The 13996-nt window shown below is 35.3% G+C and overlaps 1 protein-coding gene across 3 annotated transcripts; it reads right to left on the bottom strand.

Annotated features, from left to right (window-relative positions):
* Positions 1-2846: 2846 nt before the first annotated feature.
* LOC143367710 (zinc finger protein 800) lies at positions 2847-13996 on the bottom strand. 3 transcript variants are annotated; one of them, XM_076809822.1, is made up of 8 exons: positions 13812-13996; positions 11018-11452; positions 8716-8997; positions 8475-8637; positions 8231-8371; positions 7882-8033; positions 4917-5457; positions 2847-4011 (listed from the first exon to the last, which is right to left on the bottom strand). In XM_076809822.1, the coding sequence occupies exons 2-8, from the start codon at positions 11408-11410 to the stop codon at positions 2912-2914; spliced, it is 2772 nt and encodes a 923-aa protein (XP_076665937.1). In that variant the 5' UTR covers positions 11411-11452; positions 13812-13996; the 3' UTR covers positions 2847-2911. The 3 variants fall into 3 exon arrangements, with proteins under 3 accessions (XP_076665937.1, XP_076665935.1, XP_076665936.1); XM_076809820.1 differs by lacking the exon at positions 13812-13996 and adding an exon at positions 11767-12234; XM_076809821.1 differs by lacking the exon at positions 13812-13996 and adding an exon at positions 11780-12234.

Genomic DNA, 13996 nt, shown 5'->3' with positions numbered 1-13996 from the left:
GGTAGTTCTCCCACCAATGGCGGCAAGTTTGCTGCGATTGGAGCGCTGTTGACTAATCAGCAGTCAGCTTCTCAAACGTAGACCAATCATACTGTCGAACGTTTTCGCGCCCTTACATGAATCTAGGCATCGGCGCATACACGTACATGCGTTTATATTCCATTTTTGCTATATTATTATTTTATACATAATCACAAGTCATGCGAAATTTTCATTATAGGGAAAAGTAAATTTACGAAGGCTGTTGGTAATTTACATTTATATACAAAGAAAGCGACTGGGACACTTAAAAAAACACTGTTCTTATTTTATTCCAGTGATAATACAGAATAAGCTCGTTAGATTATTGCCTTTTTACAGCCGCCCATACCTTATTTTTATCTTTATCTTTATCTTCTCAAATAAATGCGAATTCACTTTTTCCTCGCGAATTGCACGATGAATTTATTTTCTCGCGTGTGGTACAATTATTTATTAACCATTTTCTACTACCATTACTGTTTATTAGTGCAGATTTACATCTCATGCATTACAAAATTTTCGAGTGTGCATGATTAATTATTACTTAGTCTTCATGATTTCAGCTTAAAATATAAAAAAAATATTTTTTCCATCTTTTTACAATAATAATTACAATGTTTGTAGAAGACCGCGAGAGTAGCATGCATGCAGTGGCAGGTTGAATTCGTTTTGATTTATCCATCAAATTGTATAAGGTTGAAAAATAAAAATGATGATTTTTGTACGATAAAGAAAGTGGAAGTTATTGTTAAATTAATTTAAAACCATGATTTGGTTGGTACATTTTATGTAACTTCCGGTGGTCTAAATTGATTCCATATATATAGGGCCAATTCCACTTATGCCCAAACCGCCCGTGGGCTAAGTTTCCCTAAAGGCAACGTTAAGAATTTCAAAGTCGATTTTGTCGAAAATGAAGCGCGATATGAAAAAAAGTTACTGCTTCTTTTCGACTTATAACAAGTAAATAAGTCGAGAAAAAGGTATAAAATTTTTCGATATAGCGCTTCATTTTCGAGAAAATCGACTTTGAAAATCCTGACGATGCGTCCAGTCGCGTATAAGGAAATCTATCCTAATGAAACTCTCGGGCGATTTGAGCGTGAATGGAACTCGCCCATAATACGAAATTCAATTCATCTACTTACACAAGTATATCTTCAGATAAAAAATAAAGATATTTTTTATATTTATTGCTTTACACATCAGCTTGGACAGCTTTGCTACCCATGTGTGTTAAGTAAACGCAGAATATTACATAAAAAATTCTTCAACACAGTAAAGATCGAAACAGTATTCCTATACTGTTTACAATAATTATCAGTAGATATTATACAAGCGAATTATAATCTAGGTTTACTGTAATTACATTTTGTTTGAATAAGTTTTTTTTATATAAATCTATATACATATAGAAAAAGAACTTTGCAGTGAAAAATTCTAAATTTTAAATTATTAATTTGTTACAAGGAACAACAATACGAAGAACCGAGTTATTCGAAACTGCAACGGAAATAAAAGAAATGACAATATTCAAAAATATCTTAAATCTCTTAAAGGGTCATTCTGGTAATCACGCCGCAAAATTCGGCAACATGCGGGCTTTTTTTCTCAGTGAATACGATGAATAACAATGTCAAACTTCTTTATTATTTATTAAGCTACTTTTAATGTATACGGAACAATTTTTTAAATACACCTTTAATTGTGTTTTTTCAATGTTATCTGGAGTTCAAAATCGCGCCTTTGAAAAGGTACTTCAAGTAAGAATGGAAAATTTTGTTAAATTTTGAGTTACGTGGCTAATTCTGGTACCTGCGATGGCAGTACCCATAATGATTAAGAATCAGCTTGGTTTTTTTGTTTCTGATGAGTCTGTGAGCTGAAATCACTCCCGCCAGGGAGGTATTTCTTTTCAAAGGCGCGATTTTGAACTCCAGATAACATTGAAAAAACACAATTAAAAGTGTATGTAAAAAATTGTTCCGTATACATTACAAGTAGCTTAATAAATGAAAAAAAGTTTGACATTGTTATTCGTTGTATTCACTGAGAAAAAAAAGCCTGAATGTTGCCGAATTTTGCGGCGTGATTACCAGAATGATCCCTTAATAAACAATTATATTACAACATGCGTGTAGTTGCAGCAAAGAATTCCAAGCCTATTAAAATGTCATCTTGCCAAAATTAATAAGACTAATTAAGGGGGCTGTCAGGCAGTCAGAAATTCGACTTTTTTGTTGCATTTTTTTAAACTACCCTTCCCGAGTAAAATGCCATTTGGACTAATTCCTCTTTCGAAACTTTAAACGCGTTTTTCTCGGAATCATATTTCCTCTTTTTTTGCAAAAAAAATTCACATACGTGAAACATGTCTAGTTACGACCTGAACCTAAGTATAAGTCTGTGAAATCTCCTATTTTGATAAAAAAAAATAAAATGGCTCTTCTTCCTGGCGAAAAATCACAGTTCTTTAAAATTTGACGTTTTACAACCGCTATACTTATAATTTTTATTTTTTCCCTTTTTTAATAGGTTCAGGGCAGAATTGGGGCCAGGGCAAAGTATCAATTTCAGAGAATATTTCACAATTCAGTTTCTTACGGCCAGAATCACTGCAAAATTACAGCGGCTCCAGCAAAAAAAACCTATATATCAGGCAACTGTAGCGCTGTCATACATATGTACATATTATTCAAATAATTTTTTTTACTGTTTATAGTGTTAACAAACATTACCCAAAAGTACTAGTCACAATTTGTATTCATCTCCTTGTAATTAATTCGCAAAAAATACTTGATTTTCGAGCGATCTGACTGCCTAGACCCCTTAAAGCAATAACATTCTCGTAAGACCTCGCTATCTTCAATTATGTTACACTTTCACCTAACTAGCTGTGGCACTTAGAGAAGGCAAGATTACTTTTTAAACCTTGTCTCTGAAGCTTGATTTCACACTTGTTCATGACATTCTTCTCGCAAAGAATCGTTACTCCATTATTTTGCAGAGACTTGAAACGTTTGGACAGTTGTTCTGTGTCCTCGTCTGAACTGTCCTCCGCCTGCGCCAGAGGCTTCTTGGCAAGTGATTTATTGAAAGATTTCCCCATTAAAGAATCCTTTCGAAGCGCGACTTCCTTTAAATCGTAAATAAAATCCTTGTTCAAAGGTTTTATCTTATTGCGAATAGGTCGCTGCGGTTTTGGATTGTTCTGTGCAGACACTACGTCACTCCCCTTCAAATCAGAGTTATTCGATCGTGTTTTACTGCTTTCCTTATTTTGTAATTCCGAATTAATATCATCAGAAACTTTTATTCCTTTTACTTCCGCTTGTTTCGCAAAATTTGCTTCGGACGATCCAAAGATAACTTCCATTACCATTTTCCTAAGCTCGGGATCCAGCCCCAGTGTACTTTGACCGTTAATATCGTTGCTGGCATTCTCCGGGGTTCCCCCATTTTCCGGACCTGGCTCTTCAAGCACCACTTTATCTGTATCTACTACTTCCGTCTGTTCTTTGTCTACTGGCTGCTCTTCCAGGTGGACTTCTGGTATTACACTCTCCGGAGAAACGCTGACTTCCACAATTTCTGGTGTCTGAAGCTCCTCTCCTAAATTAATTATGTCTAACACAATGTTCCGCTCGTATGTATACTGATCGCCTGGAATCAGGGTTGTCATGGCTTCTATTATGACACGATTGTTCTGAGCGTTGTGCTCTTTATTACAATGCGCCACGCAATCGCACTTAAGGAAACATTTGAAGTCGCAGAGTTTACATTGATAACGATTCCAACCGATGTGAATGGCAGCGTGTCTTCTTAGCTTAGTCACTGACGTGAACTTTCGTTTACATGGAAGGCACTTAAGTTTCTGAAAGTTCACGATTGAAGCCACTTTTTTCTCCATTATTAACACATAATCCATCTTCTCGGCTTCAGTCTGTACCTCAAGAGGCGCGCTCCATTCCGGAGGTGTTGCATTGTTTCCTAAAAAAAAAGTTTCACAGTAGATTAACTAATCTTAGTCTTATAGATACACTAGCTTTAATACTCGGTTTCGCCCGAAATGTAGATTCTGATTTTATAAAAAAAAATTAAATTTTTTTTTTAAATAGTCACATTCATCTGGATTAGTCAAGCATAATGAGCTGAGGCACATTTTGTGATCCCAGAGTTCATCGGTCGAAAGTTTTTAGGCGACAGACAAGCACACAAATATATTAGAAGCTTTCTGCTTTATATATTAAGATATAAGAAGTTCACCGTCGCCGGAAAACGAATCTTACGTAGAGTATGTGTGTAAATAATGATGTTAATCGGATGAACGGTGAGGCAGTCATCATGCCCACTGTCTTGGAAAATGATGTTTCGAGGAAAACCCACATTTTTTAAAATTTTCAAAAAATTTAAAAACCAAACGGATTAATAGTTTATCCTCGAATCACTCGCAAACATTGACTACGTTTTAGCGTTGAGAAACGTATATGACCCCTTAACGCAACAGAATAAGATCTTAAGTAACTCGAATTTTCTAAACGCATATCACTTAGATTATCTTTTTAGTAATTATATAGAAGACGGGACACCTCGCCCATTTTGATGACCTTGAAATATGTTGTATGCTTGTACGCACACCCCACACTAATCGAGCCCCGACCAATACTAATACCCGGGACAAGTTGAAAAATGAAATGCGTTGTGTCGGAATAAGTCAACAGAAGTTTTTCGCAAATATCTCGGAGACGAAGGTCGAGCGGCGGTAACATGATGCGAAAAAGTCGTTCACGATCATGCCCCCGATAATATATTTGAAGGTCGTCGAAATCGGTGAGGTGTACCCTCCTCTATATAATTGCCATCTCTTTTTATTACAATGAAAATATTATTCTCACCGGTATTGGTGATCAGTCTCTTCGCGCTATCCTTGTTTTTCCTTTTTTTACTGCCAACCTTAGGCTTTTCTTTGCTTATACTAGTGTACACAATTTCTAAAGGATCGGACGCGTCGCTCGGGGAAGAAGGCTTATCTTTTATTGCATCTTCCTTTACTCCATTTGCAATAACAGTCACATCCTCGTTTCTTTCACTCTGGCAGTTTGATCCTTCATTTCCTAACGAATCCCAGGCCGCTTTACTTAGACTACCAACAGTTTCTACGCGAATAGGTGTTTCGTTGCTATTAGTAATTTCTGTAGAAGCTGAGGAATTTGGCTGCCTCTTCTGATTCTCTGTGGGACTAACTGTGCCTTCGGGCAAACCACTGTATGGCGAGACTTGATTCGTCTTCTTGATTTTAGTTGTACTTTCATAGGCCGCGACGCGCCTATGGCAATACTGCGAATGAGAAGATAAAGCTGCCTTCCTGTCGAACCTTTTCCCACATCCTCCACATCTTTGCAGTTCTGCATCAGATTCAAGGTGATCCATCCATTCCTGATAAAACACTACGTATTATATTAACAATACTTTACTAGGAATCAAGGAGTAATGCCACTGTAGAGCCCGGAGGAGCAGCCTGATTTTGAGATTTATTCATGCGAGAATAGTGAATGGAATGCAAAATCTGTTTGAAGGCCTTTATTCTACATACCTTGCGGTATGATCACAATTTTTTAAAAAAATTTTAAATATAAAATAGCGGCGTCACAGCTCAACAAAAGAAGCTTCTTCTGAAAAACAGGGTCCCGCGACCGGAAAGATTTGTCCTTCAATTCTTGACCTAGAACCACAAACCAACAATTTTTTAATTCTATATAAGATTATCTCGGGGGGTACACGAGGGAATTAAAAATTACTGATTGTTGTAAGAGTGCTGCGTGATTGAACAAAACGTTTCAAAAATTTTCCACGACACTTTTTGTTCAATCGCGCAGCATTCTTACAAAAAACAGTATTTTTTCATTTCCTCGCACACTTCCTGAGATAATATTATATAGAACTCAAAAATATTTGGTTTTTTGTTCTGGGACAAAAATTGAAGGAGAAATCTTTCCGGCCGCGGAACACTGTTTTCAGGAGAAGCTTCTTTAGTTGAGCTGTGGCGCCGCCATTTTGTGTAAAAAAATTTAAAAAAAAATTGTGGTCATACTTCAAGGTATGTACAATAAAGGCCTTCAAACAGAATTTGTATTCTATTCACTATACTCGCATAAAAAATTCTCAAAATCAGGCTGCCTTTCCGGGCTCTACAGTGGCATTACCCCTTAAGGGGGGTCACTCAGGTGAAAATGAACTACCAGTTACATTGGACCTTCTTCTTCTTTTTCTTGCAATGCCTGCTCTCTTCGTGATTGTGCAGTTCGTATCATTTTTCTTGCAAGTTTGTACCTTGCTGAGGCTTTATCCTTATACCTGAGAACTCGTTTTTTGTGACGATGTTGAACGATTTTCAATGATTGTTCGCTCATTTGCATTTGGTTGTCCTTGAATGACTGTAATATAGTTTTAGTCCATCCTTCATTATATTCGGTGGCAGCTTCTGCGCCTGCAGCTTCAACAAGATATTTCGAAGGAAAAATATCCTTTGGGCACTTACATCGTATCATGCTATGCAACCTTTGTGCACAAGGGCACAAAGATGTTTGTCAAAAAAATCATACTGCTTCGTTCAATGCAATGGAAATGTTCGCAGCAGTGCAAATATGGCAAAGATCAGAAGAATATGGTGTCCGACTGAAAACCTTTGTTTCTGACGGTGATTGCAAAACCGCGCAGTATCTAAATAGTCCACAAATGTACGGGGAAGGCGTAGAAATCGAAAAAGAAGAGTGCGTGAATCACGTTGGCAAAAGATTATGGAGAGCTTTGACCGATTTGGTAAAACAGGAGCGCACAAAAGGCATTGCTTTAGGGGGTAAAGGTCAGGGTACCCTGAAAGAAGTTACAATCAGAAAATTGACAGATTATTATAAAAAAGCTATATTACGAAATAAAAACAATATTACAGCTATGAAAGCTGCCATATACGCGACGATATACCACGCAGTTTTGATGGATACGAAACCACAACATTATAAATGCCCATCGGATGAAGAATCATGGTGTTTCTACCAATCAGCAATTGCGAAAGGAAGAAAGCCTGGCTCTCATGATAAGAAAATGGGAACACCTATCAGAGAAAAATTTCTGGATAAAATATTACCAATTTATAATAGGCTAGGCGATGAAAAACTGCTCCATTGTTGTGCACAATCCCTTACGCAGAATTCCAATGAAGGTTTGCAATAGCATGATATGGCGTAAGTGCCCAAAGGATATTTTTCCTTCAAAATATCTTGTTGAAGCCGCAGTCGTAGAAGCTGCCACCGAATATAATGAAGGATGGACTAAAACAATATTACATTCATTCAAGGACAACCAAATGCAAATGAGCGAACAATCATTGAAAATTGTTCAACACCGTCACAAAAAACGAGTTCTCAGGTATAAAGATAAAGCCTCAGCATGGTACAAACTTGCAAGAAAAATGATACGAACTGCACAATCACGAAGAGAACAGGCATTGCAAGAAGAAGAAGAATGTCCAATGTACGGAGCAGGAGCGTTTTAGTTACTACACTAAAACAAAAAACTTTATAACTCGGACAAAAATGAAGTTTTCGAGCTGAAATTTTTTTTACAGCCTTTGTATACAATACTACATAGATAAGGGTATGGATTTTACAATCGAATAATTCTTTCGAAATTTTTTTTTTAATTTTGAAGAAAAAGAATTGTCACTGTATTAACTCTTACATAATTCATTTCAGCGTAAAAAATAATATGGAAATACATATTTTCAAATTTTTATCTGTAAAATAACTGGTAGTTCATTTTCACCTGAGTGACCCCCCTTGAAGGATTGTTAAAACACAATACCTGTGTTTCATTCACTCGCAGAGGGGTATTCAATAAGATCTTATTGGCATCTTCTTTTTGTAAATCTTCTGCAACAGTTGAATCCTTAATAAACGCTTTCTCCTGGATCTGTGATCTGAACTTCCGTACTTGGAAATTGGTCTTCCTGTGAACTGTATTTCACGACAATATCGTTTTAGAATTTTATCGAAAACATTCACTCGATTGCAGCTCAATTTCGTATCGCTGCAGTCCAAATTCGAATCTTATCTTTTCTTAGTAATTTACAATAATAATCAAATGTAACACCACTAATGTTCTTTTATAAGAATTATATGTACATGGTAACGCCGTGAAATTCTTTAAGTACCTTTAAAGAGATGTCGATAAACACTCCACGTATTTGCAAATGTGGTGGTACAACAAGGGCAAGGATAGCATAATCTATAAGATGTGTGGAGTGTCCTTGTATGAACTGCTAATGTTTTTTTCGTTGCGAATGATGCGTCACCTAACAATCAAAGAATATCGTAAATATAAAAATGCAATTATAATCTTCATAAATATATATATAAACATAAAGGCAGAAATAAGTAGGAACAATGATAACATACATATACAGCATTTAAGTTCATTTACAGGACCATTTGTAATTGCCTTGTTATTACAACCCTGAGTTGCATCGTTAGTATCTAATTCTTGACTAGGTTGTAAAACTTGCCCGTTTGGACCTAACACTGCAGTTTGCCCACTTATCATATCTTTTAGCTCTGTTACCTGAATTTCATTAAATATTTATTAATGCTATTATCTCATTGCTTATCATCGCGATCAATTAATGATTAGCAATTATACCTGTGTTTTCATTAGCTCTCTAGGGCTTTGAATCGAAACGATCGAATCCACGGTCTGATAAACCGCAGATGAATTTGATTGCACAGTTTCCAGGCATACCCGCTCTGTATTTGTATTCGTTTGTAAGCTTTCCGTTTGCTTCCTCTGTAACATATTAACAATTGCAGTGAGATCCTTCTTTGGTTCTTCTTTAGAAACTTGGCTTCTCAAGATCCTGTCGTTTCCACAAGTTTCTCCGTGCACCTTTTCTTGCTCCTGTACATTCGATTTACTTGCAAATGTCTGTAACAAATATATGTTTCTCTTAAAGTTTGTTGAATTATTAAGCGACAATGGAAGAAGTTAAACTGTAGCTAAGCTGACAGCAACATATATTTGACGTTCTTTATGTATTAAACTTAGAAGAAACTTATTCTCGCATGTATTTTTCTAAGAAGGAAAGATCCCGAACCCGGAAATTCAAAAAATTTTGAGACTTTGTGAATATGTAGGGGATCTCCTCCTGATTGCAACGCAATTTCTGTTTGCTGCCCAAATTCACTTGAAGGGGGTGAAATTGACCCCTTAAATTCCGGCTATTTTCCGATTTGGTGTTTTAACTCGTGAAACTGTAAGAACTATAAGTTACCAAATGTGTATTCCTAATTAAAAGTAGTAACTTTTATCTTGAAACTCTGTTTCTATCTCTTACAGATTGCGAGTTACAAAATAAAATCGGAAAATAGCCGAATTTTCAAGGGTTAATTTCACCCCTTAGAGTGAATTTGGGCAACAAAAAAAAGCGTTGTAATCAAGAGGAAATCTTCTACAAATTCACGAAATTTCAGATTTTTTTTTAAATTTTCGGGATTTTCCCTTGTAAGTATAGTTAATTATCATTTAAAATGAACAACTTTAAATGAATGATTCTTTTCATTTAAAAAAACTTAATAAAGCTTTGAAATGGAAAATAAAATATTGTTACAACTACGAACATTTACCAATAACGTTGAAATCTTTAGAATTTTTATAATAATAAATGAAATATCGTAAAATATGTGAGAATATTTCTTCTATTTTTAATCGTTCAGAAAGCATGTCCTGAAATAAGTTTGTACCCTCCACTTTCGGATTATTTAAAATTACGCAACGACTATACCTTACGGAGTTAACTATTTATTACTTGGAAGACTGTTAATGAAATTCTACATATAATTCCATTCGATTTCTTGGCAAACCGTAAAGTGGAAAACAAGAAATGTAAACAATCCGAAAGTTCATGAAACAGAATTATTCCTTTGCAATACATTCAAATCCCATATTAATTAACACATTCATGCCAACATATGCTATATGGTAGTCAGTGGCCAACAATGATGAAATAGATCTTTATCTTCGATATATATATATAGTCTATATCTTCGATATGTATATAGAGTCTATATCTTCGATATTTTTGCGAATTTCTGTCCCAAATTTTCAGGAAAAATTCATGACATATCAAACACTGAAAATAAGAGAAAAAAAATATCTTTTTCGCATATTTCGGTATATACCCCCCCCCCTTAATGTTTAAAAAATAGTCCTCGAAAATAAAAATTCCATTTTTTTGTATGCCTTCATAAACAAAAAGTGTTCTAGAAGCATTTAAACTTTCAAAATTTGAGGGAAAAAAAGCTTTTTTCTTTTTAGTTTTTCGGACTTTCTTCGAAAACCGTTTGTCGCACGAGAAAAAGTAATAGAACATAAAAGATGCTCCTTGTCCGGATCTACAACTTTTGTTTCACATATTTTTTTATTTAATTAATAACTTGGAGGATATTATATAAAATCGACTTCGCGAGCTGTTAAATACTGATTTAAATGTTTAACGTCTCAGGGGTACCCTTTCCCGTTATCCGATCGAGCTCAAACTTTGCACATACTTTTTTTTAATTATTTGTTGCTATTCTGGAGGGTGCCCCGAAGAAAATCATGAAAAACAATTTTACCAAGAGCAAATAAGAGCCACCCTACTGAGCACCCTGTCCTATTACACAATTGTTGTTAGGAAACCCAAGAAATACAAGTATAAATAGCAATATACATTGAAACGTGTTGCACAGTAACACAGCCGAGTGTACCAACAAACACACGCAGCTATTTCTCTCAAAAATGAAAGCTTATATTGAAAAATTTAATTCGAAATTCTCAACTTCCTTCCTCACATGTTTACCAACTTTTCAATTGCACGAGTATTTTCATCTGCGGCGTAGAAGCTGCAGATACATCAACATGAATGTGTTAATTCGTAAATTACATAAGACTACTTGTTTTTAAGTACTTCTCGCTCAGCGTGTTCATAATTTCGAAGATGCAAGCTGGAACGTATACTGTCGTAATCGTTGAAAGAATTCCTGGCGTACGTGACGTCGAATTTCTCTTTGCAGTAGGTCCTCTTGTGAGAAATGAAATTAACCAGGCTTCTGAAAAGACTCCGGCATACACGACACTCGTACACCAAGTCGCATTCGTACGCCAGGATAGATTTAACTTCGTCGCTGCCATCCTCTAGAATCTTGCTCGCACGATACAGCGTCGAGACGCTGGTGTCTATCGGCTGGCGCAGTTGCGACAAATCTGGGTCGACAGGGCTGGCTTCTTTCGAAGGCAATTTAACTTTTCCAAATTTGCTGTAAGGCTTTTTCGTATTCACCTTCGCTTTCAATGATTTCATTTTTTACAAGCGTCGCTCATCTAACGTGTTACCTTGCTAGACCTGAAACAGTTAACGATCCATAAAATTATGTAAGTCGTGCACAGCCGATACGAAGCGGAAGGTAAGGAACAAAATGGATTAATAAGTCCCGCGGAATAATAACGAGTTGCAAGGAATAATAAAGGAACTAAATGTTTCAGGGGAGAAACAAATTAGAGCGATTACAACAATTTAACTGAAAATGATATCCGCCGGATCGGAAAATTATTTTAGAGAATATAATTAAAATGCAGCACGAAGTATCGTGGAATGTGTCGAATGCGTAAAGGTTCATTAGGAATGGTAAATTTTTAATTGAAATGAGAAAAGCGTACAATTGAGGTGTACCGTCTCTCCTGCATTTTACGGCGTAAAGATCGCTTTCCACTTCCTAGATTTCGGTGTTATGGAGAAAACAAGGTACCAAGAATCGAAAACATATATTAGAAATTAATTCTCTCACGAGAGGGTCACGCGATTCAATTCTTATTGAGCCAGACAGATTCGCGATCTTGATCGAGCTACGGCCTCCATTTTTCCGAAACCTAGAAGTTCTTCGCTCTACCGTTCCGATGAAACGGTACCGCGGGCAGCACATTCTACTTGTGGATAAACATTCTTAACAATTACTTAAACTTTCTTGTACCATTGAATACATTTCAGTATGGATTTAAATATTCAAGCAGTTTAAAAAGATAATCTGATAAGTCTGCGGAACGAATAAGTTGGAAATGCGAGAGGTTATGTCACTCGAATTTGTAGAATAAGTTTTAAGCTTTCCGTATACACTTATTTGTCATTACATAAGATTACTTTTTTTTAATTAAGAGCGAGGGTGGGATGGCAATTATTACAGTAAACACTGCTTCTAATAACTGCTTTAAATGCAACGTAACACGAAAGCAATGTAAATGTATAATTGTTTAATAAAATATCAAACAGTAGCAGCGAAAAAAGTTAATCTAGATCAGCGAATAAAACTGCGCGTATACATTTAAGTAATAAATTGTAATACATCCCGTTTGTGAAATCTATGTATACGATAAATAAAATTTACTTATGCCTACTATAAATTATACCTTCGCTACGTTTTATCCCGCTCATTATTTGCCCGCTTTGAATTTTCAGATTTCTTAGTAATATAGTCGAAATAATTACAATGTTTATTTTGGATGCAGTCACCTTTATCACGATTGTTATACATACATGTGCATTTAAATCAACGAAGAATGCTGATTCTTTTGATAATGATCTATAATGGAAAGTTGAAATAAAATTCTGCAAATATACGATTTTAGCAAATAGGTACAGTTAGTAAAAAAAGTATTTGGACGCTTTTTAAAATCGCATAACTTTTTTAAAATTGGTCCAAACGACATGATTTTTTTTTGAGGAGCTAGAAGTATTAGTCTGCTAAGTGACGTGTTTCGTCGTTTTGAAAAAAATTGCAACTGGTCGGAATAGCGAAAAAAACAGTAAAGGTCGATTTTTCAACTTTTTTATACGAGCCTGTAATGAAAATTAAAAAAAAACCGTTTGTAGATTGAAGTAAGTTATATACATGCCTAAAATTTCATAAAAATCGGTTAACGTTTAATAAGGTCGAAAATCGCGAATTTCGGGAATTTCGCGATTTTTTTCAAAACGACGAATCACGTTACTTAGCAAACTAATCCTTCTAGCACCTCAAAAAAACACACGTCGTTTGGACCAATTCTAAAAAACTTATGCAATTTTAAAAAGCTTCCACATACTTTTTTTATTAACTGTATATTTTTGAAAAAATTAAGAAACACGTAAAATAAACAAACAAAATTATTTACATATCTTTTCCACGTCTCGTGTTATTATTCTCATTGTCACAGATTATATCATCGTTACTCCCTGAAAAACCATTGTTCTATCGAACCTTATCGTCACTTTTTTCATATTTAAAAAAGAGCTGATGGTAGAACACTTTTTTCATTATTTTTCATTATTTTAAGCTGAACGAATTATGAAGGCAGCATATTTAAACAGAAGCAAGGTCTTAGAATGCATATAAGAACTCGACGCACATCTTGGTCTTATAACAGCGAAGGCTTGAGTAAATACAGCGAGTCCCGCATTTACCTTTAATATTACTTGGAACAAAGAGTTTCTGAAGATAACAGAGCGGTATAAGATTCTTAAAGAATACTAATAGAAGGACCAGGTGTGCTAGAATTTTTATATACCGTACTGAAAAATTTACAGTATCACAAAAAGGTATAATCATCTGTTCTTTGCACTTACTAAAATAAGTTGATTCGTTAATAATTAAAGACAGGTTTGGGACAGTAGGGATTTTGTTAGTTTTGAAGAAAGAGATAATTGAAACGAAAAACTTAGCCACAATAACCTTCTAAATTAACTGGTTAAAGGTGCAGGCTTCTAAATATATGTTCACTTGCATATTCAGAGAGGAAACAACTGTTGCCTTCTTCCCCAAACTCTATGCACCACTGTGTATGACAGGCAGACTTGATTATATATATTAATCCTTTCAAAGTAACCAGCAATTATCTATTTTGATAAAAGCTGCAC

The sequence above is a fragment of the Andrena cerasifolii genome, chromosome 4 (genome assembly GCF_050908995.1).
Source record: "Andrena cerasifolii isolate SP2316 chromosome 4, iyAndCera1_principal, whole genome shotgun sequence".
In the NCBI taxonomy this organism is placed as follows: domain Eukaryota; kingdom Metazoa; phylum Arthropoda; class Insecta; order Hymenoptera; family Andrenidae; genus Andrena; species Andrena cerasifolii.
Note: the sequence above shows the minus strand (reverse complement) of the source record. Positions and strands in the feature narration are given on the sequence as shown.

Excerpts from the sequence above, each read along its gene's own strand:
- LOC143367710 (XM_076809822.1), bottom strand. The coding sequence starts at position 11,410 with ATGAAATCATTGAAAGCGAAGGTGAATACGAAAAAGCCTTACAGCAAA. Across the intron at positions 8,372-8,474 it reads TGAACTTAAATGCTGTATAT|GTGACGCATCATTCGCAACG; the intron begins GTATGTTATCAT and ends TTTGATTGTTAG. Across the intron at positions 5,458-7,881 it reads TGCGAGTGAATGAAACACAG|GAATGGATGGATCACCTTGA; the intron begins GTATTGTGTTTT and ends GTGTTTTATCAG.